At 40.0% G+C, this 22983-nt stretch overlaps 1 protein-coding gene across 1 annotated transcript; it reads left to right on the forward strand.

Moving 5' to 3' along the window:
- The first annotated feature begins 371 nt into the window (after positions 1–371).
- On the forward strand, positions 372–22573 carry EXO1 (exonuclease 1). Its single transcript, XM_054987113.1, has 13 exons — positions 372–532; positions 1273–1392; positions 2328–2451; positions 4308–4445; positions 5903–6115; positions 7029–7216; positions 8814–8910; positions 10061–10289; positions 11896–12145; positions 15449–15932; positions 16400–16495; positions 20360–20553; positions 22232–22573. Exons 1-13 carry the CDS (start codon positions 372–374, stop codon positions 22371–22373), a joined length of 2436 nt encoding a protein of 811 aa, XP_054843088.1. The 3' UTR covers positions 22374–22573.
- Positions 22574–22983: the final 410 nt, after the last annotated feature.

A 22983-nucleotide genomic window follows, 5' to 3' on the forward strand; every position in this document is an offset into this window, starting at 1 on the left:
CTGCTGCTGGATCCTTTAACTGGAGATGTCAGGGGTTGAACTTGGGACTTCCTGCATGCCAAGCAGATGCTATACAACTGGGCCAATGTCCCTCCCAAAGCTCCTTTAAAAGTTGTTAGATGCTACTAATTCCTTAGCAGTGCTGCAACCTGCATCTAAATTTGCAAGTGGCTTCAGATTTATAATTCTATAGTATGTGGCCTTGTCTCATCAACATACCATAAATTTGCAGAGTTATGTGCATTGTGCTTCTTGTGTATGTTTTTCCCCCTCCTCCGTGTGACATTATGCCTGAAGAAGGATTACTGGACTAACAATTGTATTTATATTGGTTTGCATTTCTGTTTTTAGTTTGTTTTTAAAGCAAAACCATGGGAATCCAAGGTTTGCTCCAGTTTATCAAAGAGGCTGCAGAATCTACCCACGTGAAGAAGTACAAAGGGCAAGTGGTTGCTGTGGATACTTACTGCTGGCTACACAAAGGAGCTTATGCATGTGCTGAAAAGCTAGCCAAAGCAGAACCCACCAATCAGTAAGTTTTAAAGCAGTTTGACTAACCAAATTGGAGTTTGTTGAAGTAGGGATGCTTTTGCTGAATGACACATACCCTTCTGGACTATTCGGAAGCTAATAGGTTGTAAACGGTATTCTTTAATTTGAAAGCAAGTGGTCATTATTCAAGGGGCAAAATGTTTTCATATATTATTCTGAGGTCTGTGTGAATTCTGCAGAGTTCTCATTCTTCAACAATCCAAAATAAATAGGAAAACAGAGTATACCCAATATGCTGTCAAATGCCCAAAGTAAATTGGGAGGGGAAACATCTTTGTGATTGCCTTTTAAACTTTTTAAAGGTTATGGTCTTGTAACAGGCTGCTTAATTCATATTGTTAACAGGAGTTACACAGCCTGTGCACAGGACTGATGCCAAAAATCATAGGTCTGAAAAATGGGGGAATTTTCCATTTTAAGTTTATAAATAAACTGAAATAAAAAGGAAGATGCATTCCTTAGGATTTGGAGTGTGATTTGAATATCATAAAACTTAAGTTAGAATGTTTGATATGCATCTTTTATTTATTTTCGTAGCTCAGCAGTAACTTCTGCTGATACACAAGGCTAGGATAGTGAGGTGAAGTTTTAGTATTGCAAAGTCTTGGGGAAATTTCATGTGAATTTCACTAGAACTGAATTTCCGCTAGTCACTTACATTTTAGCATTAAGATGAACACTTGATGCTGGATACATGACAAATATACTACTTTTTTACAGATATGTCACTTACTGTATGAAACTGGTGGATATGCTTTTGTCCTTTGGAGTCAAACCAGTTCTTGTATTTGATGGATGCACGCTGCCTTCCAAAAAGGAAGTTGAAAAGTCACGAAGAGAGTAAGTCATTAAAAAAATAGTCTTCATACTACAGTATAATATACCTTTATCTACAAAAGTAGCCAGTATTAACGTGTCAGGATATAAGAGTCCTAGCTAGTTTGCTGAAGCTAAATAGCTCTGAATCTGGTCTGTATGTGTGAGACATCCCCTAAGAACCCAAAGTGTACTGCCTTGAGTTCCTAGATGGAAGATTGAGAATGCACAGATGTGTGCTTAAGAGACTGGGGATCTTGTATAAAAAAAGGCACAGGTCTTTGTTTTTCAATGTTTTTTTCTGCATAAGAAGTCAACTTTTTGATCTCATTAATGAGGGCAGGACTTTGGAAAAAATGAGCAGTACAAAAAAATCCTGTGTTATGTGATATCTCTTATGTTTGATCTTAGCCAAAAGGTCAAGAAGTGATGTTATATCTAATCTATATCACAGTCGCTTATGCTGCTGGAGAATGATTCTGTCCTTGTGACTTAATTTTTCAATTCGATTTTAAAAAAAATATTCAATACTGAACACACACATATCCCTAAGGTATTCTTCTCATCTTCTTGCTGTCTTGGACTTTCCTTTATAGCGTAGCCCTTAATCTCCCTCTTTTGGAAAAGCAGCTTGAGAAAAGTTTCTGAACTCTCTGGAGCATTCTCTAATACAATGAAAGAAGGTTTATTTGAAAGCAGAATTTAGCATTGCTTTTCAATGTTTTTAGGACTGGAGATCTTAATCCATAGCTTTTATCACCTTTATACCAAACAAATCTTATATAAGTTAGCCTGCTCAAAGTCACCAGGCCTAATGGTCTAATATTGAATTTAACTTCCTCTGTCTTTATTTTCATTTCCTTTTATTTCTATCTTTCTGGTTCATAAGTGTAACAGGGGAGTGGGAAATCTTTTGTGAGTATTTGCAATTCTAATGGCACCCATTTGCTCATGTCAAGAAAACGCCAAGCAAATCTTCTAAAGGGGAAACAGCTGCTCCGGGAGGGGAAACTATCAGAAGCTAGAGAATGTTTTGCACGAAGCATTAACATCACGCATGCTATGGCCTGTGAAGTTATTAAAGTAAGTAGTAAGCTTTAATTAGTAAGCTGTTTGCTACCGTCTTCTACCTTTTATATTTCTTGCTGGAATATTTTTCTTTCCTGAAATACTCTAGTGTGTGTTGCTCAACCAAGGTGCAGGCTCAGAGCAGTCCACCAACCCCTTTTGACCATACTTTCATTGCCGGTAGTCCAGCTGGCTTTGGTCACGAACTAAACTTTCTAAGGGGACACCCTCCTATTGTGGAATAGCCCCCTGATGAGGTACACCAGCTCCTTTAGCCTTCTATAATGCCTGTCAGCCTGGGTTATTGCGGAGGGCTTTTTGCTGATGGCTGCTAGATGAACAACTTGCTACTACTTATTGTACCTGTTGATTTATAAGACTGTAAGGCAGTGGGGTTTTGAAGTGGTAAGGGGGGTAAATGTCTTTCTCAGTTATGGGTGAGATTTTTAAAATTATTATTGTAGATATTTACATTCTGTATTGTTAGATGACCTGAGTACATTGGAAGTAGATCAAGATGGGTAGCTGTGTTAGTCTGTCTGTAGAAGCAGAAAAGAGCAAGAATCCAGTAGCACCTATAAGACTAACAAAATTTGAGGTAGGGTATGAGCTTTTGAGCCACAGCTCACTTCTTCAGATACCCTACCACAAATTTTGTTAGTCTTATAGGTGCTACTGGATTCTTGCTCTTTTATATTTGAAATGTATGCTATAAATACTGTTAATAAATGAAAACTAAGAAAAGCCCTGCTGAATCAGTCCAGTGAATCATCTAGTCCAACCTCCTCTTTTACACAGTTACAAACCAGTTCTGAGGGACCAATAAACAAGGCCCAGAAGCCAAGGCCTTCCCCTGACATTGCTTCCTAACACTGGGATTCAAAGGTTTGCTGCCTTATGGAGGATCCCTTTAGTCAGTTTGGCTAGTAACCACTGAAGGATCTCTCCTCCAGGAATCTGTCTAACTCTTTTTTAAAGCCATGTATGCCCATGGCTTCTGCTGGCAGTGAATGCTCGTGGCCATCACTACACCCATTGGTAATTTAATCACTCATTGATTCTTTTGTCCATCCTAAATGTGCTGCCCATAAGAGACAAGCTTATCACTTTGGTGAAAACTGAACCAAAGTGTAATTCTTTGTATGAACCTGACCTGTGCCAAAACACATTGGAAAACAGTAGACTGGCTCAGAGTAGCAACTAGGTAATGTGTGGAGAAGCTAGAGGATATTGAAGAGACAAGTGGAAGTGCAAGTTGTTGAACTACTGGAGGAGAGAGCTTGTTCTAGTGATGCTGCTATGGTATTACCAGCCATGGCGACTGAAATATTCTTGGCAGGCTTGGTCCAGAGTTCATTAACCACATCCATTTTGGGAAATTTTGAAAAATAAGGATTGTGAGAAAATTACTGTGATAGCAGTTAACATAGGTTTCTGATCTAAAAATCAGAGAGGAAGTGCTCCACTGACTTAGAGCATAAAGTAGTTGTACTAGAGGACATACACAAGACCCTGGTTTAGCTCCTGACAGCTCTAATAAAGTGGATCTTGTATAGCATGACTTGCTCCCTGGATGACCACTGCTAGTTGGGGCAACAGCAGTACCACACTGGATGCCTGACTGAGCTGACCAGAGATGCAGAGGAGTTAGCCGTGTTAGTCTGTAGTAGCAAAATCAAAAAGAGTCCAGTAGCACCTTTAAGACTAACCAACTTGATTGTAGCATAAGCTTTCAAGAATCACAGTTCTCTTCATCAGATGCAAGCTGACCAGGTGTATGATAGTTTCATATCTTCACAAATTACTCATATACAATTTTAAAATAAGAATATCAGTATATCACCAATCTTGGATTTGTATTTCCTGTGTAGGCTGCTCGGGCAAAAGGAATAGACTGCATCGTTGCTCCATATGAAGCTGATGCTCAGCTAGCTTACCTCAACAAGACTGGAATAGTCCAAGCTATAATTACAGAGGATTCAGATCTTCTTGCCTTTGGGTGTAAAAAGGTAAGGAAAATGCTTATTTTATGCAAAGGGCAGTGGTGGGGCTCAAATCGACAGGGAAGCCCAGCTCCCTGATGCTATGTACTCGAGCATAACAATATTGTTGCTGATCTCTTAACAATACCAATGAACTGGGAGCAGGCCATAGGCTCATCCTTTTTCTCACCTCTCTTCTCCCTCCTTCCCTCATCTATGAATTCTCTTTCCTTTTCTTTAACCATGGTTCATTGTTGTTTCTTAGCAACCCTAACCAGTCCTTGTTCCTGAGGGGGCGTTTCCTGTCAATGTAAAGGGCAAACAGCCCTGTTCAGAGCTGCAAGCATCCCTGCTCCCTCCCCCCAATCTGGGGTGGCTCTGTCGGGCACATTTCCCTGAAAGCCTGCCTGGTTAGACCTGAGCCATGGTTCCTAGAAGGCTGGACTCAGGCTGCTCCCCTAACTCACCACTGACCTTGGCTGTGGAGGCCACCATTGTGAGGGTGGTGCCAGGCATCATGTGAGGAGAACGGAGGAGGCGGATGTGGACAAGCAAACCAGGGCAGCTGGATCCCCTGCTCTTGCTTATGAATCAGTGCATCCTTGCCCTTTTGAGCTGGAGATGAGGTATCTGTTAGGGTCTGCAGTGAGAGATGATAGTCAAATGTTTGCTTTTCTTTCCCAGGGGTGTAAGTGCTAAGTACTTACCTAATTTTGCAAAGTGCCCACGCTGTGCTTTCCCCACCACTGAGGTGCTTCGTGATTTAAGTCCGCAGGGCAGGGAGCTCTGAGATAGAGCTCTACGCCGCTGCCTTACGGACTAAGTTCAGAGGTGTTCATATAGGGTTGATGAGGTTTATATAGGGTGAGGAGCGTGATTGTGTACTGGGGCAAGGGCTTTGCCACTGCCAGGGCACAAGGGGATTGGTTGCAAAGTTAGTTGGCATCCGGGCTGTTTGGGTGGAGCCATGCCGGGGAGCGGTGCTGGTTGATTTTTTCCATTTTCATGGGCACTTATGGCCTATGTGGTCTTTTTTCATAGTGTAACTATCTGCCGCAATTTGGGGGCATTACTCAGCCTGCTGGTGCAGCATAGAAAGCTGACTAAATCCATGTCTTACCTCCAGTTCACCAACTTTCACACCAGCACAGGAATTTTCACCTGAGGTCTGCTGGCAGCCAACTGCAATGGGGCAGTGCCAGCACAGCAGCCAGGCAGGGCGATGACAGGGAGCTAAGACGGAGTAATTCGGACTTATATTGGCTCAAGAGTGAGATATGCTGGTGTTACGGCTAGTTGTCTCACTGAGCACTTTCAGCCCCCCCCCCCCACTTAGGATTCAGCCCCCCACTTAGGATTATTCTGTTGGTTTGCTAATTTTTCTTTAACACACCGCCTTGCACAAAGTCCTTGCAGGTGCGGGATGGTGTGGTGCAGCAACTGGCAACACCAGGACTTATCTATTATTTTTCTTGTATTTGAAGGTGTTTCTGAAACTTGACAAGTTTGGAAACGGCTTGGAAATTGACCAGGCTCGGCTAGGGATGTGTAAACAGCTTGGTGATGTGTTTACAGAAGAGAAATTCCGCTACATGTGTATTCTGTCCGGCTGTGACTACCTTCCATCAATTCATGGCATTGGGTTAAGCAAGGCGTGCAAGTTACTAAAAATAGCCAACAATCCTGATATTATAAAGGTAATACAATGTTCATGGGATCTTGAATTAATTTGTGTTTCCCTAAACCTCCAGAGAAAATATGTATAAATCCTGAGGTTGATTGCTTTTAGGGAAGGTATTCAATTCAGTCATTTGTATGTTTAAAGGCCTGTCAAAATTTTTTTTACTGTTTGCTTAGATCTGTGTTTTTGTATATTGGTTTACTCTAAGTAGTGTGCTTTGTGAGCTCGGACATATATTAAGATAGTGTAGCATGTTGCTTTGAGTATATTTCTAATCCATGTGCTGACCACAACTTGATTGTCCCTTCTGTTTTCTTTTTTGATGTTATTATCTCCTCCTTCCCTCTCTTTGGGAGGAATAGAAAATGATCTTTTTATTAATTCCTAATGAGGAACACTCTAAGATACTTCATTCTGTGATAATATAAGCTTTATCATTATTGTTGCATATTATTGAGCCCATATTTAGATGCTTTTAAAATCCAAAATCTATTGCAGAATAATTCTGGTTTATATGTCATTGTGTTTGCCATTTTAGTTTGTTTCTGTCTTTGCCTTTATCTACTTTGACTCCTTACTTAAGGAAAACAGTTGAGTTAATAAGTGCAGCCAACTTGTTTCAGAAACCATACCCATTTCTGATTTTTTTGTTTGTTTTTCTGGTCTTTGAGGAGAATGGAAAGAAGAGGTAGAATGGAACGAAAGCTGTAGGTCATGTTGCTTGCCGTGAAGAGACACTTGGAACTTTAGAAAAAATTAAAATAAAGCTTAATTAAAGACTTAAAACATTTTCCACATATGCAGTGCATGCCTGTATGTTTGTGTTCCTTTGAAGGAAAAAAAAAACACTCACATTTAAAATAATAAGAGCAATATATCTGCTAACTAAGTGAAATTATCTTAAATAACTTGTCTGTTTCTCTTGCTAGGTCATTGGGAAAATAGGGCAGTACTTGAAGATGAATATAATAGTACCTGAAGAATACATAGAAGGATTTATTCGTGCTAATAACACTTTTCTCTATCAGCTGGTTTTTGACCCAATCAGAAGAAAACTTGTTCCTTTGAATGCTTACGATGATGATGTTAATCCAGAAACACTACTGTACGCTGGGAAGTATCCTTTATCACCAAAAAATAGTAGTACAACTGTAGACTTTCATGAAGTTTCTGGAAATCCAGTGAGAATTAAACATTTCTGCTACTGTTCTAGGCAAACTTCCTTTGAAGAAAGCTCCACTGAACTCTGTGGGAAATATTTTTGAATAAGCGTGCCTAGAATAAAGGTGTAAAGCATTATTAATGTGGAAGCCAAACATATGATGATTGGCAGGGGTGCGGATCGCTATGTACACATGTTCAGTCTTCATGTCTAAAGTAAGGGGATGGTGGTGGTCTGTTTTTGTAACAAGCTGAGCACAAGAGAGGAAAAAACCCAACCGTCTCCTGTGCCTTACTTGGCTGCGCTGTGCTATTTGCAGCATTATTCTTGCAGCCTGGCTCACTGCCAGTATCAACCAAGTTGGGAGAAAAATGCCTGTAGCAACAGAACGCAGTAAAGTAAAGCATGGAAGTGGACACAGTTTAGTTCCTCTTGCCTGCATCTCCTGTCCTTTTTGAAATAAACCTACCACAATCCCTGCTTTAAATATATATGGATTCTCCCCTCTGCCCAGTATCATTTAGTTTGGCTCTCAGAATATGCTAGACATCTTTCAGTCTCTTGTAGAAATTTCTTTTGCAAAGAACTGCTCCTTCATGGTTTTGAAAAAAAAATTACATGGTGAGTTGGTCATTTGATCTCTTGCCGACATTCCATAGTTTTTAACATCTAGGCTAAAATATGCACTGTACCCTATCATCAGTAGAATGTCTAAACTATTCAGAGTTTCCACTGTCCTATGTAAAATGTTCTAATGGTCTATGCAATAAGAATCTGAAATTTCTTCAATCATTTGTTTTGGGGGGGAAATTGTAGTTTTTTTAGATTTAATTTGGTAATCCCCCCACCCCAGATGGTGCTAAGCTAAGCTTGAGGAAAACTTCAACAACTTTACAATAATTCAGGCATCTGCAAAATCATTGTATGTTAATTAGTTCATTACTGAATTGGCCAGTACTAAAGTTGATTCTAATGTATGGCATAAATGTGTTTCTTAAAGTGCTGCTGGAAGTGATTAAGAGCCACATTATCTTTGTGTGGCACAGATTCTATTTGCACACTCCTTATGGATAGGAGTTCCTCCCTGGTTTAGGTTAAGTCCTACCTCTTGGGATCTACTGGTGAACTGTAATGAACAAGGAAAATTGCAAGGTTTGAGTAAGTACCAGGATGGGTTGGATGTTAGGACAGAGGTCTATATTGTCTCTGGAAGTTTTTCTTTAAATGCTGTTTGCTTTTCAGGTTAAGTTTGTTCAGTTACAATTTAGGCTTAATTCCTGGGCTACTTTGACATATGGGATCTTGAGGGGAGGCCCCACCTTCCAAACAAAATTGCTTTGCCTTTCCTATCTATGCCAGGAGGTGGGAACTAGTTAACTCCTATCCATGAGAACATCACCAGATAAGAACTTCCTTTATTGTTTTTTTTTTCATGCTTCAAGCGGCTGTGTTTGACAGTTAAGAATTTTTTATTAAAAATGACATCCTCCTAAAATCTAAAGCGGGGGATGCCAATACCAGAAAAGCATTTTTCTCTTAGCTCTTAACTTAGACACATAGGTGATAGCACCGCTTTTCAAATTGCACTTGGAAATAAAGACATCCATACATTGGAGCAAATAGATTACTACAATCCTGATGTTTCACAGGTAACATTTAAGCTTTTAAATACACATGAATTGCCCTTGGGATTGCATGAATGTGAGAACTTAAGTTATCATGATATTTATTTGTTATTTACAGACTGCCTTTCTCACTGAGACTCAAGGTGAATTTTAATGTGTAAGTCAATATCCTGACTTATCTTGAAATAACTTCAGACATACAGTGTTTGGGTCAAATGGATGATATATATTATATGCCAGAAAGCAGAAGTGAACAGATCTTGATAGCAGTTGTATTATATTGATTGGGAGCTTTGATCTTGGGTCTTTTTCCAGTATTTTGTAAGTTCTTGGTCACTTTATGGAACACGAACGCACTAGGGATTGATTTATAGTGACTCAGTCACATTTGGTCCCAAACTTGTGCTGTATAGCCTGGAACAAGTAGAAGATTGTATAATGTTATGCTGTCAGTACTCATCTATCAACAATTCCTTTTCTTTCCTCCATGAGGAAAAGAGAAGCTGTCTAGTGAAGTCTAACTGCTTGCCTGGAGGCTAAACCACCCCTCTGGATTTCCTTGGAGATTGAGGGAAAATGTGCTGAGTCATAAGAGCGGCAGTTGAAATTAGAGAGATGGTGGACTAGATGTCACAGTCAGGGCTATAATAAGTTCAGTAAAGCCACAGAGAGCTTTAAAGATAAGGGCAAAGAGCATAGGCTGGGTGTGAAAGAGAATGGCAAGGCAATGCAAAGGTATGAAGAAGTGTCACACGGTCACAGTGACAAGAAAGGCAAATTATTTTGGCACTGAAGTTTCGGTTAAAAGCAGGAGAATTGAAATGTGAAAGGAAGGCCAGAGAAGGAGGTCAAGATGAGAAATGACCAGGGATTTAGCTGAGGGGAGTGCTAGTTCAAGCATCATTGGCCATGGCTAATTATGTGTGTTCCACACACAAAAAAATCCTGGTGCACTTGCAGACTAGACCCTGTCTAAAAAAATAACAAGACCAAAAACATACAAGAATATAGCTAGAACAAGATAGTTTTTCAAAGGCTTAATTTGATACCTGTTTTCTAATAAAAACAGTTCCATATCTATCGGGTGGCACTTTTTTCCCTTTAGCACACTTTCCCTTTCATTTCAATCTTAGTAATTCTTCTAAAATATGTTGTCTGTCTTCATCTGCTATAGTCTGTTCAGCCAAGAAGTTGCAGTTGGAATGACAAACCTATTGGTCAGAAGCCATCCAATTTAAAGAGTATTTGGAGCAGAGACTACAAGCCTGGTTTTGCTGCTGAGATTGTGCCAACTTCTGCACCATTGTTGGAGAAGTCCCCAACCAAAGGCATAGAGCGGCTAATTAGTACCAAAGGGCTGAAACTTCCACACAAAGCTGTGTTGGCAAAAAGGCAAAGACATGGTATGACTGCTAAATCTCTGGAAGTGTTTCTTGTGAAAAAGAAAATGTGAGCCCTATTCTAAAAGATTGTCAGAGTTGTTTTACTCATAGCATTTCTCTCCTTTTTGTATTCCTTTTGATACTTGCTTTGGAAAGATAGGTAACACAATGGTAAAGTTATCTAATTGGCACAAGGAAATTTGGGATATTTTCATTTTGTGCAACCTGTTATTATTCCATGTGATATGTAGTGGTTTGAGTGTCAGCCTAGGATCAGGGAGACCCAGGTTTGAATTCCTACTTTGCCGTGGAAGCTTGCTGGGTGACCTTGGGCCGGTCACACACTCTCAGTGTAATCTACCCCTCAGTCTTGTTGTGAGGATAAAATGGAAGAGAAGAGAATGATGTAAGCCACTTTGGGTCCTCATTGAGGAGAAGGATATGGTATAAATGAAGAAAAATAAAGTAAGGATAAATAAATAAAATGTCTGTGCACTATGAACTGCGTACTTACAAAGTATGGTGACAGAGAAGAGTGTCCTATCAGGCAACTGGCAGACACAGTAGTTTAAAAATATGGTGTGTGATAGCTTTTCTTGTTTGTCTTTTAAAAAGGGTTTTTTTCTGATTGCATAATTTCAGCCGTATTTTTCTCTAAGTGTCTAGTTTTGCCTTCACTTTACCAGTAATATTAAAGTACTAGCAACAGATCCCGGGTTTTTTTTTTTTTTTTTGAAAAACAGGCCCTAGAAAAACAGCACAGCCTTCTGAGGGGAGGGCCAGCTCACCTGGCCTTCCCGCCACTGCGCCTGCCTCTGGAGGGGCAGTCCAACTTGCCTGACCTTCCTGCCACTGCACCAGCCTCCACAGTGTCAGCTCTGCAGGGACGAGCTGTTTTGCCTGGCCTTACTGCCGCTGTGTCAGCCTCCTGAGGGACAGGACGGCTTGCCTGGCCTTCCCGCCGCTGCACTGGCCCCTGGAGGGATGGGACGGCTTGCTTGGCCACAGCGGCGCCCTCTGGAGGCCATATTGACCACAATGCACTTTATATCCTGGTGCTCCTGAACAGGCGCACTAGGATAAAATGTGCATTGTCGGCAACATGGTTTGCCTATTATGTTTAAGGATTGCATTCTAGCCTTAAACAGACTGCTTTGCATTAAGCTCCACTGAAATCAATGGAGTAAGCAGTGTCTTGATGGTTCAGCTGCTAATCTGAAATTGTAAAACCATGCCATTTTTGCCACTGAACTCAGAAGAATCTTTAGAGAATGTATGCTGTAAATGTTAGAGTGTGAAATTATTTATTGCAGTAGTTACACGCTAGGCTGTCTGCTTTAAAATAGCTTGGGACAATCAAACCTTTAGTCTGCCTGCTGGTTTGTCTGCTGCCATAAGCCAGTATATTGATTTAATATTTGGCAGGTTTCTGATTTGTTTCTTCTGTTATGACCAGCATGACAACATTTCTTACAATGCAGTCCTATGCACTGAGTTTGGAGGGGATTACTCCCAGGTAAGTGCTCATAGGATTGCAGCTGTAATGTGCCTTTACCAGTCATTAAATGTTACTTAAAATTCCTTTGTGTATTTCAGTTTTGATTAAAATGTAATTGTTTATATCTAGAGGAACTATCAGATGGAGATCTCTTGAGCCAGTATTCCTTTTCCAACTCAAAAAAACCTAAAACAGAAAAGGATGAAGACATCAAGCATAATGCCGTTGTCAGTGCAGTGACTCCAACTAATGCTTCAATGGACCCTTCCAATAATAAAGAAACTTCAAACTCCCAGCCTCAACTTAGAAATAAATTTGCCTTTCTGCAGAAGAAGAATGAGCAAAGTGGTGCAGTTGTTGTTCCAGGAACCAGAAGCAGGTATGTTTGCTTTAAGTGTATTGTGTCAGTGTGAAATTCTTAAGGAATTTATTTCAGAGTAACAGCACAGTCTCCAAAAGCAGGGCATAGTTAAATAAGTCAGCCTCTTTAATCAGTATCTCACAGAATGTTAGAAGACAGGAGTAACAATTAAGGTTGTCTTCGAAGATATTATATTAACCGATGCATTCAGCTCCTTTGCAAGTCAGTTAACAAGTGATGTTCCCCTGTCAACTGATTTGCATAGAGGGACAAAACACATAACTTAACATACATTTTTGGATTCTGACTTGCCAGCTTATTAAAACTCTTTATGGAACATTTTACACTGTCACGATGTGGATGGAGGAGCCTCTAGACCAGTTCAGCAGGGAGAGTATTCAATTTTTAATAAATAACTTGAATTGAGTTCATCATTTAAACCATTGTGACTACCCCAATACACCAATGTCAAACCAGAGAAGCCAAGTCAAACCAACCTGGCAAGCCAATACCAAAGTAGCTAGCCAGTTCATTGTCCATTTTTCTGTGCAGTCCCACATGGGACTGCACATGTGCAGGCCTGCCAAATGGCGAGGTTTTTACAGCTTTTTGAACCACTAGGGGGCGTCCATCTCTCCAGAGCACATGTGCGGTGTTTTTCCCATCGAAACCGAGTGACTCTGGGAGACGCGTTCCAGATACCATGGAAATCTTTTTTACGCGTTTCCCCCAATTCCTCTCATACCATGCATGGTCAACAAGATCCAGATGGACAAATCATAGGTCATAGTAGTGACTCCATATTGGCCCAAACAGCCATGGTTCCACCATATAATGCAATTATCCAAAGGGGTGACACATCGTCTACCCCTAAATCTGGACTTACTGCATTGCCAAGGGGTCCTACATCATGATCTACCCAGACTGAAACTAACTGCACGGTTAATTCAACAGCAGGCAGTTTTTCTGATAAAGTCACAGAGATGCTTTTGAATGCAAAAAGACTCTACAAGGAAATCCTACGCTTACAAGTGGGATAGATTCTCTCGCTGGGCTAGACTTCAGTCATTAGACCCATCAGACTGTTCCCAAAATCTTAGAGTTCCTACTCCATTTGAAGCAGGAGGGCTTATCTAACTCCTCAATAAAAGTATATATGGCAGCTATATCAGCCTTGCATCCTACAATAGATAAAAAGACATTTTTTTCTCAACATTCATCCAAATTGTTTTTGAAGGGTTTGAGAAACCTTTTCCCTCCTATGGCCAAGTTAGCGCTACAATGGTCTCTACATCTGATTTTGACTTATTTGATGAGCAAACCCTTTGAGCTGCCAGCTATGTGCCACCCTAGATTTCTCACTTGGAAGGTGGCATTTCTTATAGCAATTACATCTGCTAGGAAAATAGGTGAGCTTGCTGCTGTATGGTCAGACTCCTCCTTCCATAAGATTAACAGTGGGAAAGTGGTCTTGAGGACAGGACCAGATTTTAGACCCAAGGTAATATCAGAACTTCACAAAACATAGTACTTCCAGTCTTTTCCATCGCCCACTTCAGGTGCAGAACAATCACTCCACAATTTAGACATCCGTAGAGCTATTCTGTTTTACTTAAAACATACCGAATCATTCAGAATAGATAGACAACTCCTAGTTTGTTATGCTGGTCCCAAAAAGGACAAGAAGACTACCCCCTAGACCATATCCAGGTGAGTGGTAAGAGCTATTTAACTTTGTTATACAACAGCAAACCTACTGTGCCCATTAGAGGTTCATGCACATTTGACGAGGTCACAGGCATCCTTGAGGGCATTATTGAGCAGAGTTCCTTTAGTCAATATCTGCAAAGCAGCGACCTGGTTGTCAGCTGAGACTTTCATGAGGCACTATGCACTAGACGTTTGGGAACACAAGGAAGCAGTCATGGGACAAGCAGTTCTTCACTCCCTGTTCAAGTGAAGAGCATACCCACTTGGTAAGTGGCTTGTTAGTCTCCCATGTGGGACTGCACAGAAGGACGGACAATGAAAACAGAGTTGCACTTACCAGTAACTGCTGTTCATTTACGTCTTCTGTGCAGGCACACATACCCTCCCTCCTACCCCACTGATGCTCTTTTATTAAGAGTGCCGGCAGCTTAGGTGGAACTGAAGGTGAAAGGGCGCTGTCTCCCAGAGTCTCTCAGTTTCGCTGGGAAAAACGCCACGCATGTGCTCTGGAGAGACAGGCACCCCTTAGTAGTTTAAAAAGCTGTAAAAACCTTGCTGTTTGGCAAGCCTGCACATGTGCAGTCCCATGTGTGCCTGCACAGAAGATGTCTGAACAGCAGTTACTGGTAAGTGCAACTCTGTTATCTTGCAACACTCACAACACACAACTTCTCTGAAATGGAGTCATAATTGCTTTTTATCCTTTTTACCCATGCTCAGAGAGCCATGGAGGACTTGAGAGAATTGTCATTATCAATCAAACAGTTCTTGTGATCTGATCCCATTGCCTGATAGAGCTGCCCCCCATTCCCAGTTGCTCTGGAATCCTGTATAATTGAAGAAAAATAGACCTGGGAGCCTTAAAATGCCAGCCCTGAATATTTCTGGAATTTTTCAGGATTCAGTTACGAGTATTCTAGAAAACCCAAATATTGCTTCTATCTGGAACAAATATATTCAAAAAATAACGATAAGCTATTTTTGGATATATATGCAGTCCAGAAATATCCTAACTAACATCCTTAGTAATACCTAGGTGGTTCTTTCAAACCTCCTCACCCCAGATGTCTGGGGTTTCACTGCCACAAATGGCTTCTTTTGCAGTTCTGCCAATACCCATATGGTATTGTGTTTCATTAGGATATATCTTATAGTTATTTATGTGATTGAGAGTGAGAAGAAATGTGCCTAGTATCACAAGAGGTCTAATGTTCATCTCCTAAAAGAAGCCATGGAAAGGAAAATGATGAGTCTTCGAGCATGACCATCAACAAAAAAATAAAATTGTGCCAGTATTTTCTGCTATAAAATTGATCTGCATATTTAGCCTAGGGACCTATGCATTAGCCATTCCACTAAGAGTATGAGTAAACAAGTGAAGCTAGAAAACTTATCTCCAACCCTCTGGATCCTCCACCCCCAAAGTTCTGACTTGACTTTGGGATAAAGTAGAATTTGTCCTAATGAGATCAGTGATGCCTCTAATGCCTCATCTGCAAATGCATCCTCTTGCTATGGTAGAACCAATTAGGAAAGGCAGAGATTATGGACAGCCCTGTTTTGGGAAGAGCATTTCAAATCACTGTTTCCTATATTCTTCCACTGTGTTAGGTTCTTTTGCAGTATCATGGATATGCCTGATGATATACCAAAGGGTAATGCCCACCCGCCATCCCAGGGAAGTGGGGTGGATTGTCAGCCTACAGAAACTCAAAGTGAGAAAGCAAAAGATGACAGTTCTTGTTCTCCATATACTGAGGAAACTGGAAAAACCGCCTCACCTTCACTTCGGACAACACAAACAAGCTGCTTCAGTTGGTCTAGAAGCTTTGCAGAAAGATCTGGAACACCCAGCCCAACTCAACATGTAGCACTGCTAAACCAGTTTCGCCGACATACTCTTGGCAAGACTGCATCTCAGGAATGTGGATCACGGATATTAAGGTCAGCATGTAGTGAAGAGTCAGATGAAGAATCTTCAGCATTAAAAGGACTGGGATGTTTATCTGAACAAAAGCCAAATGAACTTTCTCAGAGCAATCTGGACTGTCTAGAAGATTCTCCAGTGGCCACTGAAAAGGCTATTGATGTCAAAGTAAGATTATTACCAAATGTTTTGAACAAAACAGTTGATAAAATTGTCAGTGCTGTCTCAAGGAGTTATGTAGCGTTCTCTTTATTTACTATAGTTACACAGCTGCTATAAAATAACTTCTGGAGATGAAATCTTTGATCTGCCTTTCTGTCTACTGCTATTATGTCATTTATTAACTTAATATTCAGCAGTTTAGCACTTGTTCCTTTTACTTTGACAAGAAATCAAATTACGACTGACACATCTACGTTCTTCCTGTCTCTTAGGCAGGCTCTGAAAGTTACTTCTAATAGTATCACTTAGTAAGTACAATAGATTCATATTCTGAACTATAGGTATGGTACATTTAGGTTGTACTAATCTATATATCATCAGGCATAGAATTTGAAATAAGCATTGTATTAATTCATATTACAGACAAGCTAATGTTTGCTTTAAATATAAGAATATTGTTTTCTTTTCTAAAGGAACCTGCCTGCAGTCCAGAATCAGACTGTAATTCTCAAGTCTCTCCATTCTTTGACTCATTACATACTGAGAAGGATACAGTCCTCGAGACCATGGTACATCTGTCTTTAATTTGTACATCATATTTGGGTACTATGTTGTAGCTTTCAGGTAATAATAAAGACTGATGCAAATTAAGCTAAAAGGTTGCTCTGAATTTTAGCATGTGCTCCCTTCTCCAATGCAAGCCTGGTACTTCTAGTGGTTTACACATAAGGCACAACAACACAGTGTGCTGCCAGAATTATGGTAGTTTCTTGAACCAGACAAAATGAGAATCTGTACATTTGATTCACCTCTCTGGCTGGTTTAGTAATGCTGACATTTGGTTTTCAGATATGATACAGGTCATTTATTAATACAGGTTTCTGCTGAAAACTACCACATTTACTTAAAAGGAAGATGATCATGAATGTAAGACAACCCCCTCCCCAAAGAGAAAGTTCTACATAAAAATAGATGACCCTGAATTTAAAAAACCCTTAAAGTAATGCAAAGTAATAAAGTTTTTTATTACATAGTAATCGATATACAATAAACAATATAGCCTATAGAGGAAAATAATTATTCTAACTTTTGGTACTTCTTTGTATTACAACTTTTCACATGTAGTATTGGTTCAAGCTGTTTCATATTTAAAAAGGCAGGACACTGGGTTTTCTAACACACATCTCCCCCCCCCACCCCCCGGCCCCAAGAGTGTACTACTAGGCAAAGGCTCAGATAAATTGACTAACTTCCAGTTGAATCCTACACAGAATTATATTCTTCAGTGGACCTAGAAGGGTGTAACACTCCTTAGGAATGCCGTGCTAAACTCCCCCCTCCCCAATGCTTTTGTAGTGTAGAAAGTCACACTTTTCCAACAGAAAGTACTAGATCTCCAATATGGCAAAGCCATTTAAAATTAACTTATACTTTGTCTTATACTTCTGTTGCTGATATGGCTAGAACTATAGGGCAACAGTTGCTGGATATGACCAAGAAAGTCATTCAAGATACCTTTGCACACAGAAACAGGTCTAGTCCAGCCCTGTAACTAGACAGGTCACAAAAGGAGTCTAGAGGCCTAGAATAAAACAATCTTGTACAGGGGCATAAAACAATAGAGTTATATAGTTGTATTGCCATGTGTAGATTAGAAGAGCCATCTAACTCATGCTAATGCATACAATGAACCAAGGCCCAAGCGCATGGAGTATCTGAGAGTGGCAGGAATGTCTGACTTCATAGTGGCTGGCAATATTATAGATGCACTGGTGGAGGGCCAAAGGATATTCAGATGTATGAGAAACTTGTAATCATTAATTATACGTAGAATTTAAGTCAAGAAGTGGCAAAAATGAACTAACTATTGTTATATGTTTCAAGATGTTTCAAATATGAGTATGAAGTCAAAAAATAATAAGTTAGCCAAGAATCTGAGTCTTCAAAGTGAGATAGACAGCTATTGTTAAGAGAAGGTTCTGAAACCCTATAAATATGACAGCCTAACCTGTAAAGAGCTTCTTCTCAGAAGGGTCTGCTTGCCTATGACCTTCGTATCTTTGGGTAAGACACTTTTTTGGACTCGTGTGATTGCTCTTTTTTAGTGATCTAGGTAGTTATAATAGATGGTATAATTTTCTGTTGATTGAGTTGCTAGTAAGAATACTGAATAATTATTTTGAACAATGAAGTCTTAAAATGGAAGCAGAGACTCAATAATTATATTACTTGTGTACAATACCCAGTAAGGAACCTAAGACATTATCTGTGGTGTACCTCTTGTTAGAAGTTAAATGATTTGATATAAGCTAACTAAACACTCAAGGCTTCTTAAGTACATGCCTATATCTGAATCAGGCCTGACCAGAGTCATCTAGAATTCTTTCTTATCTAAAATGCCCGCAAACTAGTAACACCTATAGCTATTGTTGTACTAAACTGTTGTAAACCCCACTGGCTTTTTGAATTTTCTCTACAGGGGAAGGGGGTGGGGAAGCCGAACTTCTAGGCAACTCTGGCCTGAAGCAAAGGCTGGTAAGGAGTACTATCTGAGCCAAAACTTGGGTCACATTGTTCATTGCTTCTTACCATTTGTCAGGCAAGAAGCTGCAGCTTCTAAAGCTAGCCAGCAACTCCATCTGACTTCTCCTCGCTCCCTTTGAAATGCAAAGCAGCTTAAATGACAACATTCGCAGTCTCACTTTCGCTGCTGCTCTTCTCGGCTGGTGAATGAGTTGGCATGCTTTCTTCAGAGCGCTCATTGTATACACAGTGAATCACCACTCACACTCAGCAGATCTGTATATCCAAACAGAAGATAACCCCCATCTTTTTTTTTTTTGAAAGCCTGTAAAGGTAAAAAAGTCATCTTCCCTTCAAGTAAATGCAGAAATGAGAAGTTCATAATTTGTGGCAGAGAGGAACCTTAATTGTACCAGTGTTGACAAATAACTTTTAGAGATGCTGCTATATACAGTCAAGGCACTGTATAGCTTTTGTTTGCTGATAGAGACATCTGGCTTTCTCCTCCCCACCTCCCATGGAAAGGATTGCTGTAAGAATCTACTGAATATTTTTATCAGCCAGCAGTCTTAATAAGCTTCTCTACAAAACATTCAAAATCTTGCACATCAGTTCAGATAGCACACTGCATTCTCTAGAATTATAGTGACATCTTGTGGTTAGTGGGTTGATTTTGTTGGGATGGTGTCTTTTTAAACTTATCTTTCTGTTCCTGAATGATACACAGTATATTCCTTAGTAATATCTCCATAGCCCCTCTTGCTTTCAAATTGTATTATGTGTGTAATATGCAAATAATAGAAAAGAACAAGAGTCCAGTAGCACCTATAAGACTAACAATATTTGTGGTAGGGTATGAGCTTTTGTGAGCCACAGCTGACTTCTTCAGATACAGCTAGAATGTGAATCATCTGTCCTTATATTTTGGAGAGTGGAATGACTGCAGAAGCCAAATGATAATAGCTGGTGAATGACAATGACAGGCATGATTGAATAGGGTGGGGTATGCAGCGGGGTAGTGGGTGTGGAAAAATTAGCATTGATAATGAGACAGGAAGCTTAGGTCTCTATTCAGTCTAGGTGAATGCATTGTCTTGAACTTCATTATCAGTTGAAATTCAGCAATCTATCTTTCTAATCTCCCTTTGAAATTCCTCTGCAGGAGAACTGCTACTTTTAGGTCGGGAACTGAATGTCCTGGAAGGTTAAAATGTCCCCCCACTAGTTTTTGAACGTTTTGGTTTTTGATGTCAAATTTATGTCCATTAATCCTTTGTCGAAGGGGCTGGCCACTTTGCCTAGTGTAGATAGTGAAGGGGCATTTCTGACATGTGATGACATAAATGCTATTGGAGGATGAGCAGGAGTATGAACCTGAGGTGGTATGGCTGATATTGTTGGGTCCTCTGATGGTGTTGTTCAGATCTATATGAGAGCAAAGTTGGCATCTTGGTTTGTTGCAGGCCTTGGTACCAGAATCCATGGTAGTGTTAAGTAGGTTATCATTGTGGGTGAGTAGTTGTTTCAGGTTAGCAGGCTGTTTGTAGGCAAGAAAAGGTCAGCCTCCCAGTGCCAGTGTGAGGGAAAGTATCACAATCCAGCTTGAGTTGTAGGTCATTAATAATGTGTTGGTCCAACATTAATGTGTTGGACTGGCTTGAGTTGTGGGCTATAGGTGACCACCAACGGTGTTGTGTTGTTATTTTCTTTGGACTTGTCTCGTAGCAAGTTTCCAACTGTTTCCAAAACAGGTTTTGCTATGCATATGTTTGATAGTGAAGAGACCGTTTATAGCTAAGGATTGTGATGTTTCTCTGTGAATTTCATTTTTTTCCTTAAAAGTTGCAGCATGGTCTATGTCCTGTGTAATCAGAAATCTTTCAGCAGCTGATTTCTTATTTTTTCCCCAGGTTTTTGGATTACATAAAACCAGCCCTTTAAGGTCCCATGCTGTGACAAAATGCAACTCACTAAAGCAAGCCAAAGTTAGTGGCTTAAGGAAAAAAATAACAAGTGCAAAGAAGAAAAACCATCATAATGCTGAAAATAAGTCTGGACTGCAGGTGACAATCAATGAACTGTGGAAAAGCTTCCATTTTAAAAGGTAAATTGTTTCAAGTATCAAGATAAAACTCCTTTCTTCTACTAGATTACAATACTTGAATCAGATTACTTCCAAAGGCAGAGGGCAGTAGTGATGATCATTTGGCAGATAGTTAGCTTAAATGGCTTTCTGCCAAAGTATTGCTGATGTTGCTCTTGAAGCAAAAATGCTTTTGTCTGAGGGCTGAGCTTTCCCTGGTTTTGCTGATGGCAGAAGATCTATTAAGAATGTGTGTTAAATACTGGACAGGCCTTATTCTCTCTAACACTAGTTCTTGGAGAAAAACCTTGGGATTTCCCCACTAATTCCCGTGTTACAGAGCTAGAAGTAAACTTTGTCTTCTATGGTTATGGAACATGCTTCATGAGCAATTTTTGAGCCAAGTAAAGATTTTAAAAGATAAAGATTTTTGAAAAAATGAAACTACTTGCTATCAGACTTTTTCTTTCTCTTCTTGAGAGCAAGTAATTCCTTGAATGAACCTTTATCTGTCCAGTAAATGGATTCAGAATAATCATTTTGTCTATGAATTTTGTCTGCTCTCTTTTCACACATGCACACATATATAGTGCAGGTGAGGTTGCCAGCTTCTGTGCTGGAGGCAACATCTGATACTCTTGAATAGCTTTGGGCAGTGAATATGCTGGTAGGGTTCTCCCATCCTAGTGCTGAAAACAGTTTGCTCACTGGCTCTTTTGCCTTTGGGGTGAATTCTTGCTTGCCATAACAGACAGAGAGAAGGGCAGGCAAACAGTCCCTTGCAGCCCAGTGACAGGACACACAGTTCCTGCTTAATGGCCCACTTTGGAGAGGGGCAGAGCAACGGCTTGGCATGCAGAAGGTCCCAGGCAATCCCTAGCATCTCCAGTTAAAGAGATGAGGTGGCAAGTGATGTGAAAGGTCTCTACCTAAAAACCTAGAGCCATTATCAGTCTGTGTAGATGGTACTGACCTTGATGATAATAATAATAACAATAACAACAACAACAACATTCGATTTATATACCGCCCTTCAGGACAACTTAATGTCCACTCAGAGCAGTTTACAAAGTATGTTGTTATTATCCCCACAACAAAACACCCTGTGAGGTAGGTGGGGCTGAGAGAGCTCCTAGAAGCTGTGACTGACCCAAGGTCACCCCGCTGGCTTCAAGTGGAGGAGTAGGGAATCACACCCGGCTCTCCAAATTAGAGTCCCGTGCTCTTAACCACTACACCAAACTGGCTTTTATCGTATTATGATTCAGTTGTTTCACTCTGTTGTGCAATCTGGGGGGCAATGTTAAAAAAATGTAACAACAACTGCAGTTGCATCAGGTATAACTCTGTTTAGGATGACATTGTTGGCCGTATTATTTTAGATGCATCCATTAGTCCTGAAAGAACTAATCTGAAGTTCATATGAAAAGTTGATAAATGTTTTACTCAACTCATAGTTTCTTCAATAGCCTTTCACTTTCAAATTATGCAGACAGTAAAGTCTGTTTTTGGCAATTAAAGCACATTTTAAGTAATTTTTCTAAAATGTGTGACATGTTAGTAGTCGAACTGAGAAGATCATTACATAGACCTGACGGAGGCACCGTTATTTTGCTCTTAGCTGATCATTGAACTATGATCTTCAGGATCTTATATGTGCAAGTACTGAACAGTAATTCATTTTTCTTTCATTCTGCAGGCAATCTGAAAGGCTACCATCTTGTAAAAAACCAGAACCACTGTCTCCAATCAAAGATAACATCCAGCTCACTCCAGACATAGATGATGATTCTTTTAATAAACATGAATTCAGTCATGTACAGCGGAAAATATTTCAATGAACTAATGTCACAGATCTGAACAACTTTATAATCATTGGCTGACAGTCTCTTCTAAACAGATTTGAATTAATTGTCCATATACAACACAAATCAAAGTATCATTTGCACCTGTTTGGACATGAGCTGTGATTTATAGAATTCATCAGAAATTTTGTCAGCTTCTGTTTTGTAAGAAGCAAATGAACAGTAAAGCATTTAACATAGGCTAAAATAAAATCATTTGAATACAAATTTATCTCCTGATTTTTAAAGAAGAAAACAAACATTTTTACAAAGCATGCTACAATGCTGAGGAATGAAAGATTTAGGTTACAAAAGTTATGGCCATTGGTTTGGGTAGGGCTCTACAGATCCATGAGTTTTTTTGCTTGTGTAAAAGGACTGTCCCATCTCCACAGCAGCCCCATGAAAACCAGAAGCCTTCTGCAGAGGGTCTGGTGAACCTGCAGCCTTCCCTTGAATCACATGGTGCTTTGCTGCCAAGAGTCTCTGACCCTTAACTCCTTCTTGGAAAGATCATTTTGTTCAAAGTCCTACATACAGAGGATCAAATCCTGAGTCAGTACATACATGTGATTCTGTTCAGGAAAAGGAGTAAAGCTTTTTAATA

The sequence above is a fragment of the Eublepharis macularius genome, chromosome 1, assembly GCF_028583425.1.
Source record: "Eublepharis macularius isolate TG4126 chromosome 1, MPM_Emac_v1.0, whole genome shotgun sequence".
Classification (NCBI taxonomy): Eukaryota; Metazoa; Chordata; class Lepidosauria; order Squamata; family Eublepharidae; genus Eublepharis; species Eublepharis macularius.

Coding starts and splice junctions, on each gene's coding strand:
- EXO1 (XM_054987113.1), top strand. CDS start 372: ATGGGAATCCAAGGTTTGCTCCAGTTTATCAAAGAGGCTGCAGAATCT. Junction 533..1,272: donor AAAGCAGAACCCACCAATCA/GTAAGTTTTAAA, acceptor ACTTTTTTACAG/ATATGTCACTTACTGTATGA. Junction 8,911..10,060: donor ACAATCCTGATGTTTCACAG/GTAACATTTAAG, acceptor CATCTGCTATAG/TCTGTTCAGCCAAGAAGTTG.